The 20,397-nt window shown below is 37.2% G+C and overlaps 1 protein-coding gene across 4 annotated transcripts in view; it reads left to right on the top strand.

Annotated features, from left to right (window-relative positions):
• Positions 1-20,397, top strand: part of LOC117983484 (cell adhesion molecule Dscam2-like) — a 157,599-nt gene that overhangs the window by 99,482 nt on the left and 37,720 nt on the right. For 3 of the 4 annotated variants that reach the window (XR_011236924.1, XR_011236923.1, XM_034970051.2), the window contains exon 7: positions 7,366-7,399. Coding sequence is in view for 1 of the 4 variants with exons in the window: in XM_034970051.2 (XP_034825942.2) it covers positions 7,366-7,399 (34 nt within the window). In the remaining 3 variants the exon portion in view is untranslated. Of the gene's footprint in view, positions 1-7,365; positions 7,400-20,397 lie in introns of those variants that run through there. The other variant, XR_011236925.1, reaches the window with a different exon arrangement.

Here is a 20,397-nt window from a genome sequence, read left to right as displayed (position 1 = left end):
TTCCCCAGAGCACTTTTTACCTGAAACCAACTTGTATGCTGTGTATCCAACGTGTGTGGTATTAACTTATATTTATCTTATCGATGGTCCAACGTCCATGTACAGCAGTGACACGGCGTAAATTCACGTAAATAGTGGATTTTGTCAATTTTAAGTTGACAGAACCCTGAACTAGAATACTAGAACCTAGAAACGTACGCCCGCGACTTGCACGCTCAACTCGGTCGCTGAACACATCGACCTGTTCAGCTGCTCACTGGGCGAGTTCATAAGGGCCACAACGTTTTTGTTAAGTTTTTAAATAAAGTAGGGTTATTTAAGTTAAAGTCAGTTAGTTGTAAATAGTAAAAAGTATGTAATAGGTAATAAGTAGATATAAATAATATATAAGTTAACTTCGCATTAGGTTAGCCTGTAATGATAGTTTTAAGTTTTATTTTTATTTATTTATTGACACTTTATTGCACACAACACAAAGTAAACATTGAAAAAACACAATAAGTTGTGAATATATAAATAAATAATAAATAAAGAACTAGAAAATACCTATATATTAGGTACCAGAGTGGACATAATATTGCGTCGAAGACGAAAACTGACTCGTATAACAAAGTTACCTGTCCTGCTGTCGTTGCAGGCTTCATTTATGTACTAAGAGTTCGTAGATATATTGTTCATGTGACTCTGTATTCCCTCAGTTTTCGTGGGAGTTTCGCTTATAATATTACAATGGAGTGAATCAAACGTATCGACATGTGTCCTCGCCACATCTCCGCCACACACCTACTCAACTACTCGTTTACCTACTCGCATAATGAAATTACCGATCCTACTATCGTAGCAGGCTTTATTTATGTACTGAGAGTACGTATCTATCTAGTTCGTGTGATTCTGTATTCCCTTAGTCGTCGTGGCAGTGTACTGCCTTGTTAAGGCGTACGCTGGAGTGACAATTTGCGAGAGGCAAATATATGGATATAGGATGAGGCTGCGGAACAGGCGGGTATTGGATTAAACGTTATATTTATTATTCTGAGCTCTGAGCCACGAAGGCTGCCAACAAGACCTTATTACTAGCCTCCACTGTCCATCCGTTCTTCTGTCTGTCTGTCAGCGGGGTGTATATTGTGCACCGTAATAGGTAGAGTTGAAATTTTCATGCGCAGAATTTGTATTTCCATTGCCGCTATAACAACAAATAATAAAAGTTTAATTGAAGATTTTATTTAAACACTATAGCTTTTTTCACAACTTCATTTGCATGATAATATTTGTTTGACTCTGTGTTCTTAGTTTAGACCTGATATCGCAATTTAAACTTTATAATAAGTAAAAATACCCATAATAATAATATAACTACCTACGTATTATTAAATTAACATTTTGAGAATATTCTTATCGTGGTATGTGGGTGTGTAAACATAAACGAAACTATCAACTCGACTTCGAATTAGCATAACAAATTTTGCAAACTTCACGTTTTAGATTATTTTGTAAACAATGCCCACGCAAACACAATCAAGGAGCACGCTTAACGTATTTACATCCGCATATTTAATGGCCCTCCATCCCAAGTAAATTTCTCTAATTACGCCATATTTGTTGATAGTGTTTACGTATGCTGAGTGTGCATATTTTATGATGAAGGGCTTCGGTCTAGACTTATATTTAATACTACTTTTGAACTAAGAGCCAGCGCGTGCCAGACCTTCGTTATTTTATTAAAGCTAAAAGTTTCTCTGCGTATTGTCCCCAACACTTGGAGGAACGTTTGTTTGGCTGTTTGATAGATCATGGTGACTTTGGGAGATAACAGGTAATAAAGGTGCAAAAAATCTTAATTCAAAGTATAAAGTCTATTTTTTTATAATTTCTTCAGAATAGTAGGTATTAGAAATCACGTCATGCATTGCCAGACACTTATCATCATGGCAACCCTTTTCCAGACATCCTTAAAGTTTTAAAGCTTAAGGGTGCCTTGGCGGTGGGGCAGGGGGTTGCCACTACACGACACTCCCATAGCTTGCCAAAATTTTCGGTTTTTTAAAATAACGAAGGTCTGGCACGCGCTGGCTCTCTCTCTATCACGCTTTAAGGATAGATGAGTAATGAGTATGTTTGTTTTACGACTCTGTTTGTTTTTGTAGGGAAGAGTTTTGAGCATCTGGTGTAGAGCTCGAATAAAGGGGTTTTTTTAATATTCTGTAATGTTTTTTAAAATAAAGGTAGTAAGTATTTACAGTTTTGTATGATTACCTGTTGTCTAGAATGCATATACAATCCCCTCGAATATCTGAAAAATCTGTATGGTACAACGTGCACTACGCGTTATGCTCCACTAGCCCTCCCACTGCTAAACATGCGGGAAAAGCAAAGAACTTCCGACACTAGAGCTTCCTCAGGAGATGGACTAATAATACAATGCGCATATTTTGCTTGCTGGTTCTTCTCGGTAGGAAAGGCATTCCGAACCAGTGGTAGATGCATCCGACTATTCGAAAGTACTTGTAAAAGTTTATTCGAATAAAAAAGATTTTTATTTATTTATTTGTAAATTCTTTTATATTTACTTATGTATTTTACTTGTTTATTTTACACTATTAAAATAGCCATTTTGGTCCGCTTTTAATAGCCTCTGTATGAAACGCCAAACCTATGACCGCCAAATATCCGGTTTTCCAGTAGCTATACACATAAATATAGTGAACGAACACATTGACGCGTGTGTAGAACACATGCGCACGGAAATAGACAGGAAATTGAAATCGGGAAATACCAGCTGTGCTTTCCAACTACTGTCCTTTATGTCGCTTCATCGGACTATCTAGTGAGGGATTTAATTAAAATAAAATATATTGAAAATGTATATAATATTATTATGGACTTCTTCGTACTCGTTGGAATAAAACCATTGTATTATATTATAACCTATAAACTTATCATTTGCCTCTCCTTCTTGAGATAGACACTTTCAGTCTAGGCAACTTTTTGATGTAACAATACAAGCTGGTACGTCATAAGCGATTACATAATATGTCGGGAATATAACAGCTATAGTACGCGACAGGTTGAGATGGTAATAGGGGTATGAGGCGGGGGGACGCCCCGCACACCCGCACGTAACCCGCGCTCACTCGCACAGGGTTAGCGCGAGGAGTGAGGACTGTGCGGGTGTGCGGGGCGTTCCCTCCCCGATTGCCATCTCGACCTGTCGCAGACTATAAAATAGTTGGTGCAGTCCAGAGACTTTAGCAAGAAAATTGTGATTAGGTATCTACTTTGCTACAATCGCAATTGTTATGATTAGCTTTTTATGTCTGCTTATTTTAGCTGCGACATTTTAATCAATAAAAAAACAAAAGTGTCAAGCATCAATAAAAAAAATAAAAAAAATAAAAAACCAATCAGAGGGGATTGCGATTGTCACAATGTACCTGTCAAACTGTGGTGTTAGACTGTCCGACTGTCTTCTTATACTTCTTATGCTTGTGTAATAGAACTATTGGTTTGCGCCCTTTTGCCAAACGTTGCCATAATAAATCACCTTGTCTATTTGCTTTAAATTTTAGCTTTTTGATGAGGTAGGAAACGCTTTTTACACGCTTTTTATACTCGTTTTTAGGTACCTTTCCTCTTTCAATTATTATGTATTGTTCCCCAAAGGACTATAAACTGGGCTTATTTAGAGTAGCTCTTAATTTCATGGATCAAATTTTACTACGGGAGAGTTAAGAGTGCGAGACACAGAGGCTTATAGGTGGCGGGCCGATGCGACAACTGGTGGGAAGATTCTGCTAGATGTTACCAATTACCACCAACTGGCAATTACATGCCGCCAAGCGATTTAGACTTCAAGATTCTGTTTTCAGAGAGTTTCACTTATCACCCACTGTCATAACCGTGTCGCCAAGTGATTTACAGTTTTGGTTTCTGATTTAACTTTTAAGACCTGGTCGCGTATGAAACCCTCGTAGTTTTAAGTTTACTCAATTAATAATTATCACCACTACATCATTTTTTTGCAAATTCAGCAAGTGATCATCAATACCTAAATTACTATAGTAGGTACCCAACGATTTGACTTTTGACTTTTGAAGAGATTTTATGGAAGAACGCCGCTTCAGTACTGATTGGTACAGGTTAAATAAAAAATAATATCATATCTACAGATCCCAAGTTATTCCACTTCTATCTTTGCCTGCACTCTGCGTCATCACTAAACGACAGTTATGACCACAAATTAAAAATTAAGCCTAAAAATCAGTTTATACGGCTATTAATTTATAAGTCCATTGACCCGGACAGGTGTGGAAGAATCACATACCTACTATCTCATTAGCGGCGAACAATGGCAGTATATCACGATCATTAGTGAAGCGCGCATTGTGTTAGCTGCGTATTAATGAAAACTGCCATGTCCTCAACAGTATTTAGTGTCTATTGTATATGGGGAATATACGATATCGAACAAAGAACGTTAATATTAAACCGTCTGGAAATACTTACTATGTGTTTATATCTCGTCGGTAAACGGAAAAGATGAAGAAAGTAATAGAGAGAGACAGCGCGTGGCAGACCTTCGTTATTTTATAAAAGCTGAAAGTTACCCTCAGGTGGTCTATAGTCCAACATAAACTGAAACGTTGAAATCGTTTAATTTATACGTTTGGGAGTAAATAATTTACAGACAGACATATAGGTAGGCTTAAAACATCACCTACTTAATTGATTGTGAGTTTTAAAAACATAATTATTAACCTATTTTCAGAATTCATGAAATTTCTATCCATCAAAGTCATAATCAAAATAAAGTATTTATAATTAAATCTCAATCTTGCCGAACTATAAGTACCTACAGGCTTATCATCTATCAAACTTTGGACACCGCTGGTGACTTAATAATTGCCAAAGTTTAATACCGGCTTAGTCCCAACTCCCAACGTAAATAATAATCCTTGCTTGACAATTATTATGCTGATGTTCGATAATCATTTTCGCAGCGATATATTTATAGCATAGCTAAGTAAATCTATGATTCGATTTGGCCAGCTACTTCCGTGCGAAGGTTACAAATATGTCACAGGAATCTTTTGTTTTCCCGGGATAAAACTTATTATGCCCTTCCCTTTCTTATTAATAATATTAATATTAGAGGCAAAAACAAGTCTCACACAGACACATTTTTAGTGATAAAACTTTAATGTAACACTAGTTAGGAGGAACGGAATAACTTGAATAGGAATCGCGGTTCTCTTATTTTCAATTGGTATGTTAGCATGTTATAAACCTATGAGTATTTTTTGTTACAATAAGGGCTGATTTCACCAACGTAAAACAAGTCTTATCCGAAAATTTTGATTGTTTTGCAAGTTTTCAATACAAAAACTGTAAATACGCCCAATTTGTTCCTAATGTGAAATTGACACTAAGTAATTTTCTCTGATAAATGAAAATGATCACGTTTTATTTGCTAAAATGTTTACATACATACACACACACACACACGCGCAATCTTGTTTCGGGAAAAGTATAGCTCGTACAGTGACCGTTCCCTTAAACTTCCATATGCTTGAGTGACTTGAAAACTTCTGCGTGGATCGTCACTCCAGCTAACCCCAAAACATTAGATGATAAATTAATAATGAAGGGACCAAAGTAACCTTATATATGACTAGCTTTTGCTCGCAACTTCGTCCGCGTGACGTACATAGAATATAGCACTCTGGATAATGTAGCTATCAGTAAAATAAGGTTTATTCAGAATCGGATAATAAGTTCCGGAGATTACCCCCATTACATAATATTACATCATCATATAATCAATCTATTGTCGGATCACTGCTGAGCGCGGGTTTCCTCTCAGAATGAGAAGGGTTTTGGCCATAGTCTACCACGCTGGCTAAGTGTGGATTGGCAGACTTCACACACCTTTGAGAACATTATGGAGAACTCTTAGGCATGCAGGTTTCCTCACGAAGTTTTCCTTCACCGTTAAAGCCCGTGATATTCCCCGGTTATGCGAAATGCATGTATGGCAACAATGCGTCGTCTATTGTGAATAAATAATTATTTGGGACTTAACAACTTAAAACGCACATAACTCCGAAAAGTTAGAGGTGCATGCCCGCGAACCCCCACCCTCCGATTTGGAGGCGAATGCCTTAACCATTAGGCTATCATAGCTTATTGCATCATCATCAACCGATAGACGTCCACTGTTGGACATAGGTTTCTTGTAGGGACTTCCACACGCCACGGTCTTGCGCCGCCTGAATCCGGCGGGTCCCTGCAACTCATCTGATGTCGTCCGTCCACCTAGAGGGGTCCGTTCTTGTATGGGAAATGCATACAAACTAGCAAATTAAATTTCTAGAAAGAAGCGTAGCATTGGCAGACCTCCACCAGGTAAAGAGACGATATTAAACGGGCCGTAGGGAGCCGTCTGGACTCGGGTAGCGCAAGACCATGGCGTTTGGAAGTCCCTAGTCCCTACACGAGAGCTATATGCTCAGAAGAGGACGTCTATCGGTTGACGATGATGATAGAGAGTCGAAATTGAATGCAGAAAAAGAGATTTATTTAGGTTTCAACAGGGCGCTAAAATGAAACTAGGTCTGAACATTTAGTTTAACCAACAAGATAACACATTAAAATGTTATCTGCTTCACTATCAACTAACTCCAGCCCCTTGTAAGATACGAAGTTGTCGTCTCTAGTAGGTACAAGTCGCTAAGTTGCTTATATTGTCTGAACTTTTAAACACTTTAAAACTTTAATGTTTGTATTGCTTTCTGAATAGACTTTTGATTAAAATCTATAAAATACTGATTGTTTTATTACTTTCTGGTTAATTACGTTGTGTATTCAAGCTCCACTGGAAAACTGATTCAATTTTGATTATTTGTCGGCAGAAAGGAAACGATCTCAAACTTCTGTTCTATAGAAGGTGGCTATTTTGTGTGTTCTTCAAACGAGAAAACAAAAATGCAGCCTTTGACTTGATAGTTGTATGAAACTAATATCATACCTATCATCACTCACTTGCGAGAATCTCCATAGAACACATTCTTTTGTTACTACTTGTGTTCTACTTGTGTCCAGCAGTGTAGGGAGCAACCTACAACTTACTTGAGCCTGGTCGTCTACCGCTTATCAGGAGGTCTTCAAACGCTGCGTATTTGATGCAGGGTCATAATTCAAGCATCATTGTGACCGTCTATTGGTTTATAGGATCCTCAGATTCACGTATATTAAGCTATAAATGTCGGTTACTCTTGATTCTCCTACGGATTTCTATATTTTTACAATAATGTACAATATAGTAGATACATCTTTTGGTCTAATTATAACTTTCCATTTTTCCAGATAACAGACTCCACTACACTGACTCTGTATTCGGGTAAGTCATTTTGAAATTCTGATTTTTGTATCTAAGTTTGATTGAATTCGCTGCAGGCAAATCCTATAATATTATATAACGTAGGCAAGATGAGATCACGTAAGAGCCATTTCAATAGTATTTATATCTAGAAATTAGAGTAAAGTACGTAATCCCTAGCTATCGACAAAAAAAAATTAGAGCAAAGTAGTACCTATCTAAAAAAAACAATTCCTAAATGTTACCTTAGATGAGATCACGTAACAGCCATCTCAACACGTCACTGCGGACAAATTCCCTCGGCGTCCGCCATTAGAGGGACGTTTGTCTCTCAGAGGAAAAATGTAGTAGGTACCTACTAAAGTGGCAAAACCTTTACAAAGCTGTTCAAACTCAATCTCATCTCCAAAATAATAATGTCAGCTATACCGACTGAATTTCGACCACGGCGACCAATCTTCACAAAGATTCGCTATCTGCGCGGAAGATAATATTATTACAGTACACAAGTGTGATCGCAAACACAAGTACACTCTCTATTCCCCCACTCTCATAGCCCCATGTGACGGAAATCCAACAGCAAGATAGAGATCAGGCGCCAGACGCAAACCCGTCGGGGCTTTGCGTGCTCTCCGAAGAACTGCTTACTTCCAACTCCGGGCTAGTAGGTACCCACTGAAAATAAAAACTAGCTAATTATTTTTGGCCCGACCCAGGACTCGAACCCAGGACTAGACCAATTTAAATCTGAGGGAGAATCACAAAACTTTCAGGACTCTGGTTCAGACTCAATCTATAGTACGCGACAGGTCGAGATGGCAATCGGGGTGGGGACGCCCCACTCACTCACACAGCCTCCGCGCCGACACGGTGCGGGATAGCGCGGGTGACGTCCGAGTGTGCATGGCGTCCCCCCGCCTCATACCTCGATTGTCATCTCGACCTGTCGCGTACTATAGGTATGAATGTATTTACTATTAATTAGTCTAGAGGTCGGATTTTTTTTAATGTGTTGTCCGATCTCAGGCGCTAAGCTACTTGCCGTACCTAGCTGAAAAGCACCCGCATGAAAAACGAAAAACATATTAGTATGCACGTTATTTAATTCGTGTCGCGTAGTCTCGAAAACGGAATTTAGCAGTAAGCTGACTTTAGGGCTCAGCAACACCTGCTGCCAGACACATGACACGCACACTGTATTACTAGATTCCGTTGCTACCAGAATTATATTATGAGCAGAGGGAACCTCACTAAGCTGAAGAGTTATGTACAGACATAACTCGTAGATATAGAGTAAGGTATGTATTTATTTTTCCCTATAAATACCTACAAACTTTAATCGAAACGGTGATTTCTAAAACCTCACATATAGGAGTACTAGATAATGCCCACGACTTCGTACGCGTGGATTTAAGTTTTTAAAAACCTCGTGGGAACTCTTTGATTTTCCGGGATAAAAAGTAGCCTATGTCACTCTCTAGGTCTTAAACTATACCCATGCAAAAAAATCACGGCGATCCGTTGCTCCGTTGCGACGTGATTGAAGGGCAAACCAACAAAACAACATACAAACACACTTTCGCATTTATAATATGGGTAGTGATGTAGTAATAAATAGTTAAAACACACATGACTCCAAAACATTAGAAGTGCGTGCCCGGGATCAAACTCCGGAGGTTCCCGGCCGATGTCTTAACCACGAGGCTATCAGCGCTTTATAATTTCAAATTATTACTATGCTAATATATTATGTTGGTTGTTTTGTGATTGTTGCCATCAAAAACCGCATACAGACTTAAACAAGATCGCTTGTAATTCATGTGAAAATGAAAATATTATTATGAAAAATTTTCACTCCCTAATAGTTACAATGCAAATGCAAATAATGTAACTATTCCTGATCAGTGACTCAATTAGTTATTTGATGTAATAATATAATCTATGCCTTAAACTAAAATAGGTCGTCACCATCATCATCATGATCAACACATCGCTACCTACTACGCTACCTACTCCATCCATGTCATAATTTTGAAAGTGAGTAATCACTTTCGTTGGAAGACCCCCCACTAGGTGGACGGATGACATCAGACGAGTCGCTGGGAGCCGCAGGATCCAGGCGGCGCAAGACCGTGGCGTGTGGAAGTCCCTACAAGAGACCTATGTCCAGCAGTGGACGTCTATTGGTTGATGATGATGATGATGATGATGATGATGATGAATCACTTTCGAGGAAAGCTGGAAGATTTTTTTAGAGTTTAATCTTTTTGTAATAAAACTAAATGCTAATACAATACAAAGAAATTGCTCTTTATAAAAATAGAAACAGTACCATAATTCTCTAACGCAAGGAAAAGCACAAAAGTCCTTTTACCGAGATTATGTGCAACCTATGTACGATATATGTATGTTTATGTTACTCACTACAATGAAAGTCCCACAAGTTTCATGGGTAACCTACGGAGAGCACTTAACAGATTGCAAGCCTGACCTGCCGTGAATAGCGATATATCGCTGCTGGATGTGAAGAAAATACCTACTTATTATTTTATTATACTTGTATTTTGGAAGGAATAGAAATCCATGTATGTGTATGACTACTAATATTGTTATAAATGCAAAAGTGTATTTGATAGTTGGTTTGTCCTTCAATCACACCGCAACAGAGCAAATCTACATTGCAGCCTTACTTTTCAGGAGATAAAAACTACTGCAACAAACATAAGTGAAAAAGTACTGAAATAGACGTAAACTATGCTGGAAGTATAGACGCCATGCCCACCTTCTCCCGACTTAGGAAATAGATGCTAAAACCACCTAATTCCGGGATCCTGAGATGCCTTATTCATGACACGGACTGTTAGTTTTTCGTGGGTATCCTGAGTACTGCCAGCGAGTCCTACATACGCACTTTTGTGGCGGGATGTGCGGCGTAAGTGCATTTTCCCTAGCAAAACCAAAAATAAAGGTGTGCCATACAAAATAACAGTTATTTTATGCCGCTTCTTAGCGCCCCACCGAGCGAACCGGGAATTAAAATTGACACTTTGTGCCAAATGGTCTTCATGTTGACACTATTTTGATATACAGTAGGTCTTTCAGTAATATTGGGATCAAAAAGCATTCGCATTTTAGTTTATACGCCCCTATGGTTTAAAGCCAGAGATATTAGGAATATGATATCGCAAGTGTCAAGCCTGATTACCAACGTCTAGATATCCTCCTATGTATATTTCAGAGCACGCGGTCGCGCAAGCGATATGTACCCCATCTAGTTAAACATTCATCGCGTCTCGTTCTGTATTTACGGCAGGTGTTCTCGTACACCTTAAGTAGGCCTTAAAAATTCACGACCGCGACGGTAAGTGCTTCTTAAAAATTTGAAACTCTTCTAAAAGGCTGGTTCAATTAGGAAATCGAATCGAGTTTAATACCTAGTTTCATTGTCAATCTATTATTTTTCAGAATATCACGACAAAAAATATGAGAAACTAGCTGATCGACATATCAACGCATGGCCGGTATGGTTTAAACAAGCTGAAGCTAGGTTACTAAAATGGATATACATACACAAGTACATAATATACCAAGTAATATACCTACGCTTAAAGATGTGTGTCATACAAAATGACAATTATTTTAACTGTCGATTCGAAACGCCCTACCGAATGTATATTACGCGACAGGTCGAGGTAGCAATCAGTGTATGAGGCGGGGAGACGCCAGAAAATAGCTAAAATCAAGTTGCTTCATGAAGTCAGCGAGCTAGGTTTTAGAACTTTAATGTTAGATTTACCTATGGAACTCCAAGTTTCGAAAACCATCTTTTTACATTAAGAAGTAAGACTCCCACTAACGAATGAACGAAACCGGGTTTAAAAATTGCAAGTATTCATTTAAAAACTGTTGAAAGGTATTTCCATATATATACTATACCTACTGTGAATTGTAGATATTACAGCAACATTTTATTCATGATGTCACAAAGTTGAGGTTACTCTAATATAGCATTTCTGAGAACCGTTCCACTCCTCTTGTCAAAGAATATAAGCTCCTTATTACATTTTTAGGGTCTGCAAGAATTCCTTCATATCTTGTTAGAGTCAAAATTGGAGTGATAACATAATAATTGGAGTAACATCAGTAAATTTACATATTATATGGAAACTATGATGATGCCCACGACTTAATCCGCGTGGGTTTTTGTTTTTAGAAATTAATGAACTATTTGATTTTCCGGAATGAAAAGTAGCCAGGTACCTATGTACATCATTAAGATGCAAGCTATCTCTATAAGTACCTTTCATCAATATCGGTGCAACGGGCGGGCCGTTAAAGGATTAAATGAGTGCAGATAGACAAGCAGACGTATAGACAAGCAGACAGATAGACAGACAGACACATTTTCGCATTTTTAGATAACTAGATAATGCCCGCGACTTCCGCGTGGATTTAGGTTTTTAAAAATCCCGTGGAAACTTTAATTTTCCGGAATAAAAAGTAGCATATACCTATCCTTTCCTGGGATGTAAGCTAACTATGTAATCAATTTCATCATAATCGGTTAAACTGTTAGGTCGTGAAAAGATAGCAGACAGACAGACTCACACATTCGCATTTATAATATTAGTGTGGAAAGAATATGTGTGGATGTTTTAGATGTACTGAAAGATAGAATTAATGTTTATGTAAAGTACCTAGCTCAGTGTTTTCTTCACGCAACAGTGTAACAGTCACTCACTTAAACTTTTATAAGGCAAATTTTCACATAAACACGCAGAGCTAGGCTTCAACGCTAGCTAGTAACAGCTATAAAAACTAAACACATTGTAGACGTAATCGATGGTTCATAAAATTGTAATCATTCAGGAATTATGTTTAGGATTCTGGCATTGTATGACCCATCGCTGGCTCGATATACTAGCAAAGGTCTCCTCTCAGAATAAGAAAGGTTTGGCCATAGTCCACGACGCTGGTCAAGTGCGAATTAGCAAACTTCACATATCTTTGAGAACATTATGGAAAACTCTCAGGCATGCAGATCCTCGCGATGTTTTCCTTCATCGTTAAATCAAGACGTGATATTTCATCGCTTAAAAATGCACATAAATTGGAAAATCAGAGGTTCCTACCAGAGATCGAAACCTCGACCTCCCGAAATCTTCCCACTTACTTATGATAAAGATACTTAGATAACTTATGATACAGATATGGTAAACAAGATTGTTAGTAATTCTTCATCATCATCATCATCATCATCAACCGATAGACGTCCACAGCTGGACATAGGTCTCTTGTAGGGAACTTCCACACGCCACGGTCTTACGCCGCCTGAATCCAGCGGCTCCCTGCGACTCATCTGATGTCGTCCATCCACTTCGTGGGGGATCTTCTAACACTGCGTCTTCCGGTGCGAGGTCGCCATTTCAGCACGTTGGGACCCCAACGTCTATCGGTTTTACGAACTATGTGCCCTGCCCATTGCCACTTCAGCTTCGCAACCCGTCGAGCTACGTGGTTACTAGTTCTGAGTTAGTAATTCTTAGACTTGTTGAATTAGGTATTTCTCACCCGAAAAGATATAATCAATTAAACTTATAACAATAGCAGATAATAGGTATAATTATAATCTATATTTTTGTCCTAAACTCGCTGCTTTTCAGGGTACAAATTATAAATTAAATTACTTCCACTTTTCCAGTTACATAATCACTCAATACGCAGTAATCAGATGATTTATTCGCAAACGAGAAATCTCAAGTATATTCCAAGCAATTTTCAACTCCACTGATCTGCGTAATGTTATTTATCTCAAACGGCAGACGTCTATAAATAAATCTTTCTTTAATAACAATATACATCCTTAGATTTATTGTTTGATAAACTGCATATTGCTTTCTAAACTTTCTTCATCCAGCTTGGTTGCATAGAACATGCAACCAATTTATTTTATAAAATTTCTTTTAACTGGATTGGATAAAGCTTTGCATCTAGATTTAAAACAGAACAGGAGGTAGTTAGTAGTATTTGAATATTACACTAAGCTGCTGAGTTTGTTGTGGACTTCTTCGCATACCTATTTATAATGTAGATAACGGGTACATATCTAATTAATTTGATAAATTTGATTTGTCGATATTTCGACCCAGTTGCATGAGTCGTGGTCACGACGGGACGTGATTTCTTCCCAGATCAGCTAGAACCCTCATACTCAGCTTAGTTTTAAGTTTAGTTATCACTAATATCATTATCTTACAAATTCAACTTATTGACAATCAAATAGGGTACAATGGTATCCATTTTGAACTGCCCTGAGTTTGAGGAAAGTTTTCGATATTCGAAATCCACCAACGTTTTGAATTGTACATACTATATCTAAAGGGGAAAAGGGTGGTTTATTTGCAAATGAGATATCGCAAGTCTCAATTACTTTATTCCGGGAAAACTTCTACTCCACTGATCTGCGTAATGCGATTTGTGTCGAACGACGAGCGACTATAAATAAATTATTAGGAAGCATCTTCTTCTAGTACTTCATTCTTGCCACTGCAACGTCCTGATTCTTTATTTGGCCACTAGTTTCTGCCAGCGACTTCGTCCTCATGTATTAAGTTTTTAAAATTTTTCATGGAACCCTCTATACACCCGGGATAAAAAGTAAGCGAAATCACTCGTTTGCATTTCACTATAAGACTCATTACATTGTGAGCAGCTTAAAGCTTCCATGCAATTTTGACAATAATAATCACTACCCATATTATGAATGCAATAGTATTTTTGTTTGTCGGCTTATTGGTTTGTCATTCAATCACATCGTAACGGAGCAACGGAATGATCAGATTTTCACATGAATATACTTTTTTGGAGATCTAGAGAGTGACATACCTGGGCTACATTTATCCTGGAAAATCAAATTCCCATAGGATTTTTGAAAATCTAAACCCACGCGGATGCAGTCGCGGACATCAGCTATCAGCTAGTAATAAATATTTTATTAATTTAACAAAATATTTATCGAAGTAAAATAAGTTATTGTTTTAGGCCAATTTTAGCGATAACTTTTTTCCAGGTTTTGCATTGACAAAGCATTACCAAAGCCGCGATAATGTGCAACAAGTAGAGGGTTTTCTCATTGATTATGCTAAGAATGTAGAAAGCATCATCATCTCTACGTCAGAAATCTAAAATGAGACAATTTACTTACAAATAGGATACCACGACTGCGTTCGAAGCAATTTTCGTCTTCAGTGGTCCGTGTTTTGATATTCAAATCCAACTAAGTTTATAGGTACCTACTGCGAGAGTTTATAAATAAATTGTAATTGAGTTGGAAATTATGGTATTCTGGCTGTGTCAAAATGAATGGAATTGCAGAAATGATATTGTTCATCGTCATGAATGATGAAAGAATACGTAGATACCTAATTATTGTCTCGTACTAAGGGTGCCATCAAAGTTGCGGCAAAGTGCCGGAGGCAGCGCTGCAGCCGCGCTGCTTTGTAAAACCATGTAATTTCGACCGATAAACTTATGCGCGGCCGCAGCGCGGGTGTAGCGCTGCAGTCGCTAGGCTCTTTGCGGCAAATTTAAAGGCATCCTTTGTTGTCAAGGTTTACATCATAAACATAACTCATTTTCTTTGCCAAACTAGTGACTCGCCCTGGCTTAGCTCGAGTGGAATTTTAAAAATCGGTGAGGGTATAGAGTTTCCAAAAGTTCTAAAATACGTATTTCTTTATTTTTAACGCAAGTCCCAAATACCTGCCAATTTTGAATTTATGTAACATAAATTCAAAAATGAGGAACTTTCATACAAATTTTAACAAAGGGACCTACTGAAAATTTCATGTTTTTAATAGATGTTCTACTATCTATTACTATTTCTATAAGCTATTATTACTTAATTATATGAGTACCTACCTCTGTATGACCTTTATCTCACCTCTCTTTTAATTTGTTGTGTTTTGGAAATATCTGGTTACTATTACAACGCAGATTTAAATCTGACTGGTTAGTAGACCCAATGTAATCAGTTTAATCTATAATTATGTAGGGGCAGCATGATGACATAACGCCAAAGAGTTTCCATAAAATAGAGGCGATAATGTCCTCAAAACGACCATAGCCTGGCCTGACTGGCAAAAATAAACCAGTTGTACTTTTTATAAAAAGTAAATTGGCCTGTCTATCCTGTATATCAATAATAATCATTATCTTCTCAACTCAATGAAACTCTCATGGTATTGTGAAAAAATAAAAGAGATGATTATAAGTATCATTTTTAAGTAGAAATTATAGATTTTCCGAGATGCCCATGACAATTCGGATGAATATAGGTATTTTATTTAAAACCCGGGGTCACAAGTAGCCTTTGTCCGTCTCCAGAATGCCAACTATCTCAATACCAAATAAATTATGTCCGTAGAAACTCTTTGGTTTCCGAGACAAAAAGTAGCCTATATTTGTCTCCAGTGGCGTGCAACTCATAGAGGCATAAAAGCGCTGCTTACCCAAGAAATAGTTAACTCGGTTGAAATTGCTCAATGCTCATTATTCTTTGACTTGCTCACCTAACTACTGCTTACCCTGGCTTTAAACCCTATGCACGCCACTGTTTGTCTCTGGGATGTATAAGCTTACTATGTACCTACCAAAACCCAAAATCGGTTAATCGGATGGGCCGTGAAAAGCTAGCAGTATTAGGATGGATATGGATTAGTTCCATTGAGTCTTTATAACTAGGTATGGGTACACACTTTTTGGATTATGTGTTTATCTATGTTTATAACTCGATGCGTGCCGCTCGCCTTTTCAGCAAATCTAATTGAACAGCGATCGATAGCAAATTATGATTAATTATATTTGCTGTACGCAATTACCGGAATATATAGGGAAGTAGGTACATGCAAGTTATGTAACACAATCTATGTTTATAGGAATTTATTATTTTGTTATCATATCTAACAAGACCTAATTCTAAACATACGCGAATATATCAAACTAGATCCAATATTTATCTTCTTGAGTAGAGCTATTCTGTAGTTTATCTATGCATTTGAACCAACTAGCACACACAGAAAACATTATATTTTAAAAGCACATAATATCACTAGCATCCAAGTCTTAACACAACGTTAGATAAATAATATACAACATTAATAAATAGGTGGTTTTACAAGCTTTCTCAGTCTACCGTCAACAGAATTTGTACCGTCAACAGGTTTGAAATCGGTTATTGAAATATTAGGCAGTAATATCTCTTTTATGTGATTTAAATTTTAATTTAGGCTGCGGTGGGACTGACGTATAAGTACCATAAAAATAAAGATTGGTTAAAAAAAACCAGCACTGGAACAAGCTTGCATCTTTACCACATCTGTATAGATGTGGTAAAGATGCAAGCTTGTTCTTATATTGTTGTTGATATTCTGTATTCTGTGATCAAAACACATTAAGGCAACATAATATCCTATTATAGCGTAACACGATAACAGGGGCTTAATAAACGTAAGAAGATATCTAGGATCGCGTGATAATTTACCGCGGTGATATTACAATATTCTGGGGCTCAGAATATTTCGCCTAGTAAAGGTATATAATAATATAATTAATATCGTTGTCCCAAATCAGAACATAGTAAGCGATAAATTCTGAAAATAATTTTAATTACTCAGCGTAAAGACTACACAATATTTGCGGCACTTGCGTTTGAGACTCTGGGCCCATGGTCATCAAACACAAAAGATTTTATCAATGTTGTATCCCAAAAACTGATCCACGCGTCAGATGACGGCTAAGCCTAGACATTCAGCAAGTAATAGTGCCCGTGTTTTGGGCACTAAGTATGATCGTTACATACATTACATAACATTTTGTTTGTGCCGTTTGTCTACATTACAAAGGGAACCTTAGCGTTCTACGTCCAAGGGTTTGGGCTGGGTGAATCAGGAGTTTTCTTTATAAACTTACTTATTTTGAATAGAGTACTTTTCTGCGGTTTAGCCATGGCTTAGCATAATATTTTGCAAGACAGCACACTAGGCTTCAGTCATGTATAGATATGAATCGATAACCTCTATGTTCCTACTAAAAGTGTAATTTCGAACAAAAAATTTTGCGCGCTGCAATTAGTTTTTGCTTTTAATCTGATACACAGCCTCACCGTACTAATTTTGATAGCATGATTTTGTCAACATGATTTTGTTCAGAATGAATCGTCTAGTAAATAGTAGTAGTAGTAGTATATAGAGGTCGTCAGTATGAATAAATTTAGATGCTTTAATTTCAAAGATCACGCATACTAAAATATTTAATTTTTGAAAAAACTCACAAAATTTTAAAACCCACATACGTATTGCCTCACATACCTCTTCTATTAGCTGCTGCCATTCCATACATATTTGATATGCCTATCGCTCCAAACGGAATACGGAATTTATGGATGGGACTGTAAATACTGGACTTTTAAACTGGTAGTTGCTCAAATTTAAGATCACTACATACTATAGTCATAATGTTAAGTAGGTTCTAGCTGATAAATGTAGCTGATACGGGTTAGTTGAAGTAAGTCCGGCTAGTTTCGAACCCATCCGGGGTCCTTTTTCAAAGGGACTCCGTTCTCGACGCGGCACGATCGAGACAGTCCTAGACGATGCCGCATAGATTAAGGTTTATGTACCCTTGACTCCAATCATGCCCAATTAAAGCATTGATAAGATCTAGGTTGGAACGCGCTCGCCTAGAAGTCTTGCCTTGAAGTCAGTCGATCATTAGTTACGTGGCAGGGAACAAGGACATCAAACTTGATGAAGTAATAATTACAACGATGTTACTAAATGGCATTACACGTATCTTCAATCACTTACCATGAATCATGCTAACGATATGTTAATGCCCATAAGTATTACATGCACCCATAAAGCTTGTTACCAACTTTTTATTAAACCCGAAAATATAATTAAACAAAAACTATTTTTAAAATTGTTACAATTTTTTTAAGTAGATTATTTATAAATATTTCTTTCCTATTTAAATAAATTAAAAAATGTTGTAAAATGTAAATATTTACTTACCAATTTTCATGCACTATTTCAAAATTGAAACGTTCCGCAAATATTAACTTTACAAGGAAAAATAATTTTCAACCTTCGGCATAATATTTATTTTACATATAATATGCAACGAGTATGTTTTTTGAGTAAACAATATTACATTCACTCAATTTTATTTATTATATAGAAGAACAAAATAAGTAAAAAGTCGTTTGGTACCTAAAATCTGTTCAGAATTTATCATAAATTAAACAAGTTGAAATTCAGAATTAATGTAAATGAAAATTGCCACAATTACATCGTATAATCAAATCAAAACGTAATTAAATATAACCAATAAATAACACGGTGAAAACCTCAAATTACACACCGTTGTGGTGCCAGCCAATTACAATTTACTTATTTATAGTCTACATTTTAGGTGTGAAATAACGTAATATTATCACTGAAGCTGAAATCAAATTATCAAGTATTTAATGTCATGGTGATCTGATGATTATGACTACATGCTGGTCAATTATGACACACCCTTACCAAAATAAGCCACTGGTAAGAATTTTGAGCAACCAAGAGTTTAAGGGATAAGTACTTTTATACTACACCTGCTCGGAAAGTACCTTCTGGTTTGTCTCATAACGAAAGTCAAAGTACGTCATTACTGTCAAACAAATATGCGGGCTGAAAAGATGTATGGAATTTCATTGTTAACGTGCTAGAGCGGGCTGAAAAGTTGTATGAAACTCCATTACTAATGTGCTTTTTTTTAATTTTTGATACTAAATATTAGGTACTTTTTATGTCATGTTTCGATTGTTTGTCGAAACAAGACTAAAAAGTATCTAATAACTAAGTAACAAAAAAAATTCCTTGTACTTTAATAAGTGTACAAATTTTAATATAAACTTCAATAATTAACTGATTTGCCTATTATTTTCCTCGTAGGTGTAGTATAAAGTGCGATTCCTAACTCGGGCGTATTGCGGCCCTACGGCCTACGGTCTCGGGCCTCAAACTACACCCTCGTACTAATCGGTCACTTTCTCCCGTCGTGGAACAATGTACTATTCAACTGAAGTGGAGCGGCAAGGAGTGGATATATTGTGTGCTTCGGCCAATAAGATTATTGAGAGATGACGTGATAAAATTATCATTTATCTGATTGGTTTACTGGACATAATTATCCGTCGGCTGCGCCAATTATATGTAGGATGTGACTGTTAGGGGTATGTAATGAAACTCTGATCCAGTAACTTAACTTATATCCAACAAGAGGATGCCCGTGACTTTGTCAGCGTGGATTTAGGTTTTTAAAAATCAAGCAATGCACGCTCAATGCAAGCTATCGCTATACCAAATTTCGTCATAATCGATAGAATGGATGGGCCGTGAAAGGCTAGCAGACAGACAGACAGACAGACAGACAGTCGGACAGCCAGACCGACAGACAGACACAGTTTCGCATGGTTTATAATATTAGTATGAATTACTGTCCCTACGTCAATGCCCATTAAGTAATGTACAACTTAACCAAAACTCAAACTAAGCCATGCAGTTTTCATAGTACGTTGTTTTTGTTCCCTAGAACCCTCTTGCAGATAAGTTAATAACTAATTAATGATTATAATACTTTACTCTATGCTTGAGGGTGTCCACGCCCTGACTAGAGCAAGAGTCTCTAATTTCTCGAGACTTTAATCTTAGACTTTAATCAAGGTTTTAATCTTGATATAAGTTTATTGCCTTTAAAGGAGAAGGAAAACATGGTGAGGAAAGATGCATGCCTGAGAGTTGTCCATAATGTTCTCATAGCTGTGTGAAGTCAACCAATCCACACTTGGCCAGCGTGGCAGACTATGGCCTAAATCCTTCTCATTCGGAGAGGAGACCTATGCTCAGAAGTGGGCTGGCGATGGGTTGATAACATAAAAGAAGAAATTGACTGACTAACATATCAACATATAACAAATA

This window comes from Maniola hyperantus, chromosome 7, assembly GCF_902806685.2.
Source record: "Maniola hyperantus chromosome 7, iAphHyp1.2, whole genome shotgun sequence".
In the NCBI taxonomy this organism is placed as follows: Eukaryota; Metazoa; Arthropoda; class Insecta; order Lepidoptera; family Nymphalidae; genus Maniola; species Maniola hyperantus.
Note: the sequence above shows the minus strand (reverse complement) of the source record. Positions and strands in the feature narration are given on the sequence as shown.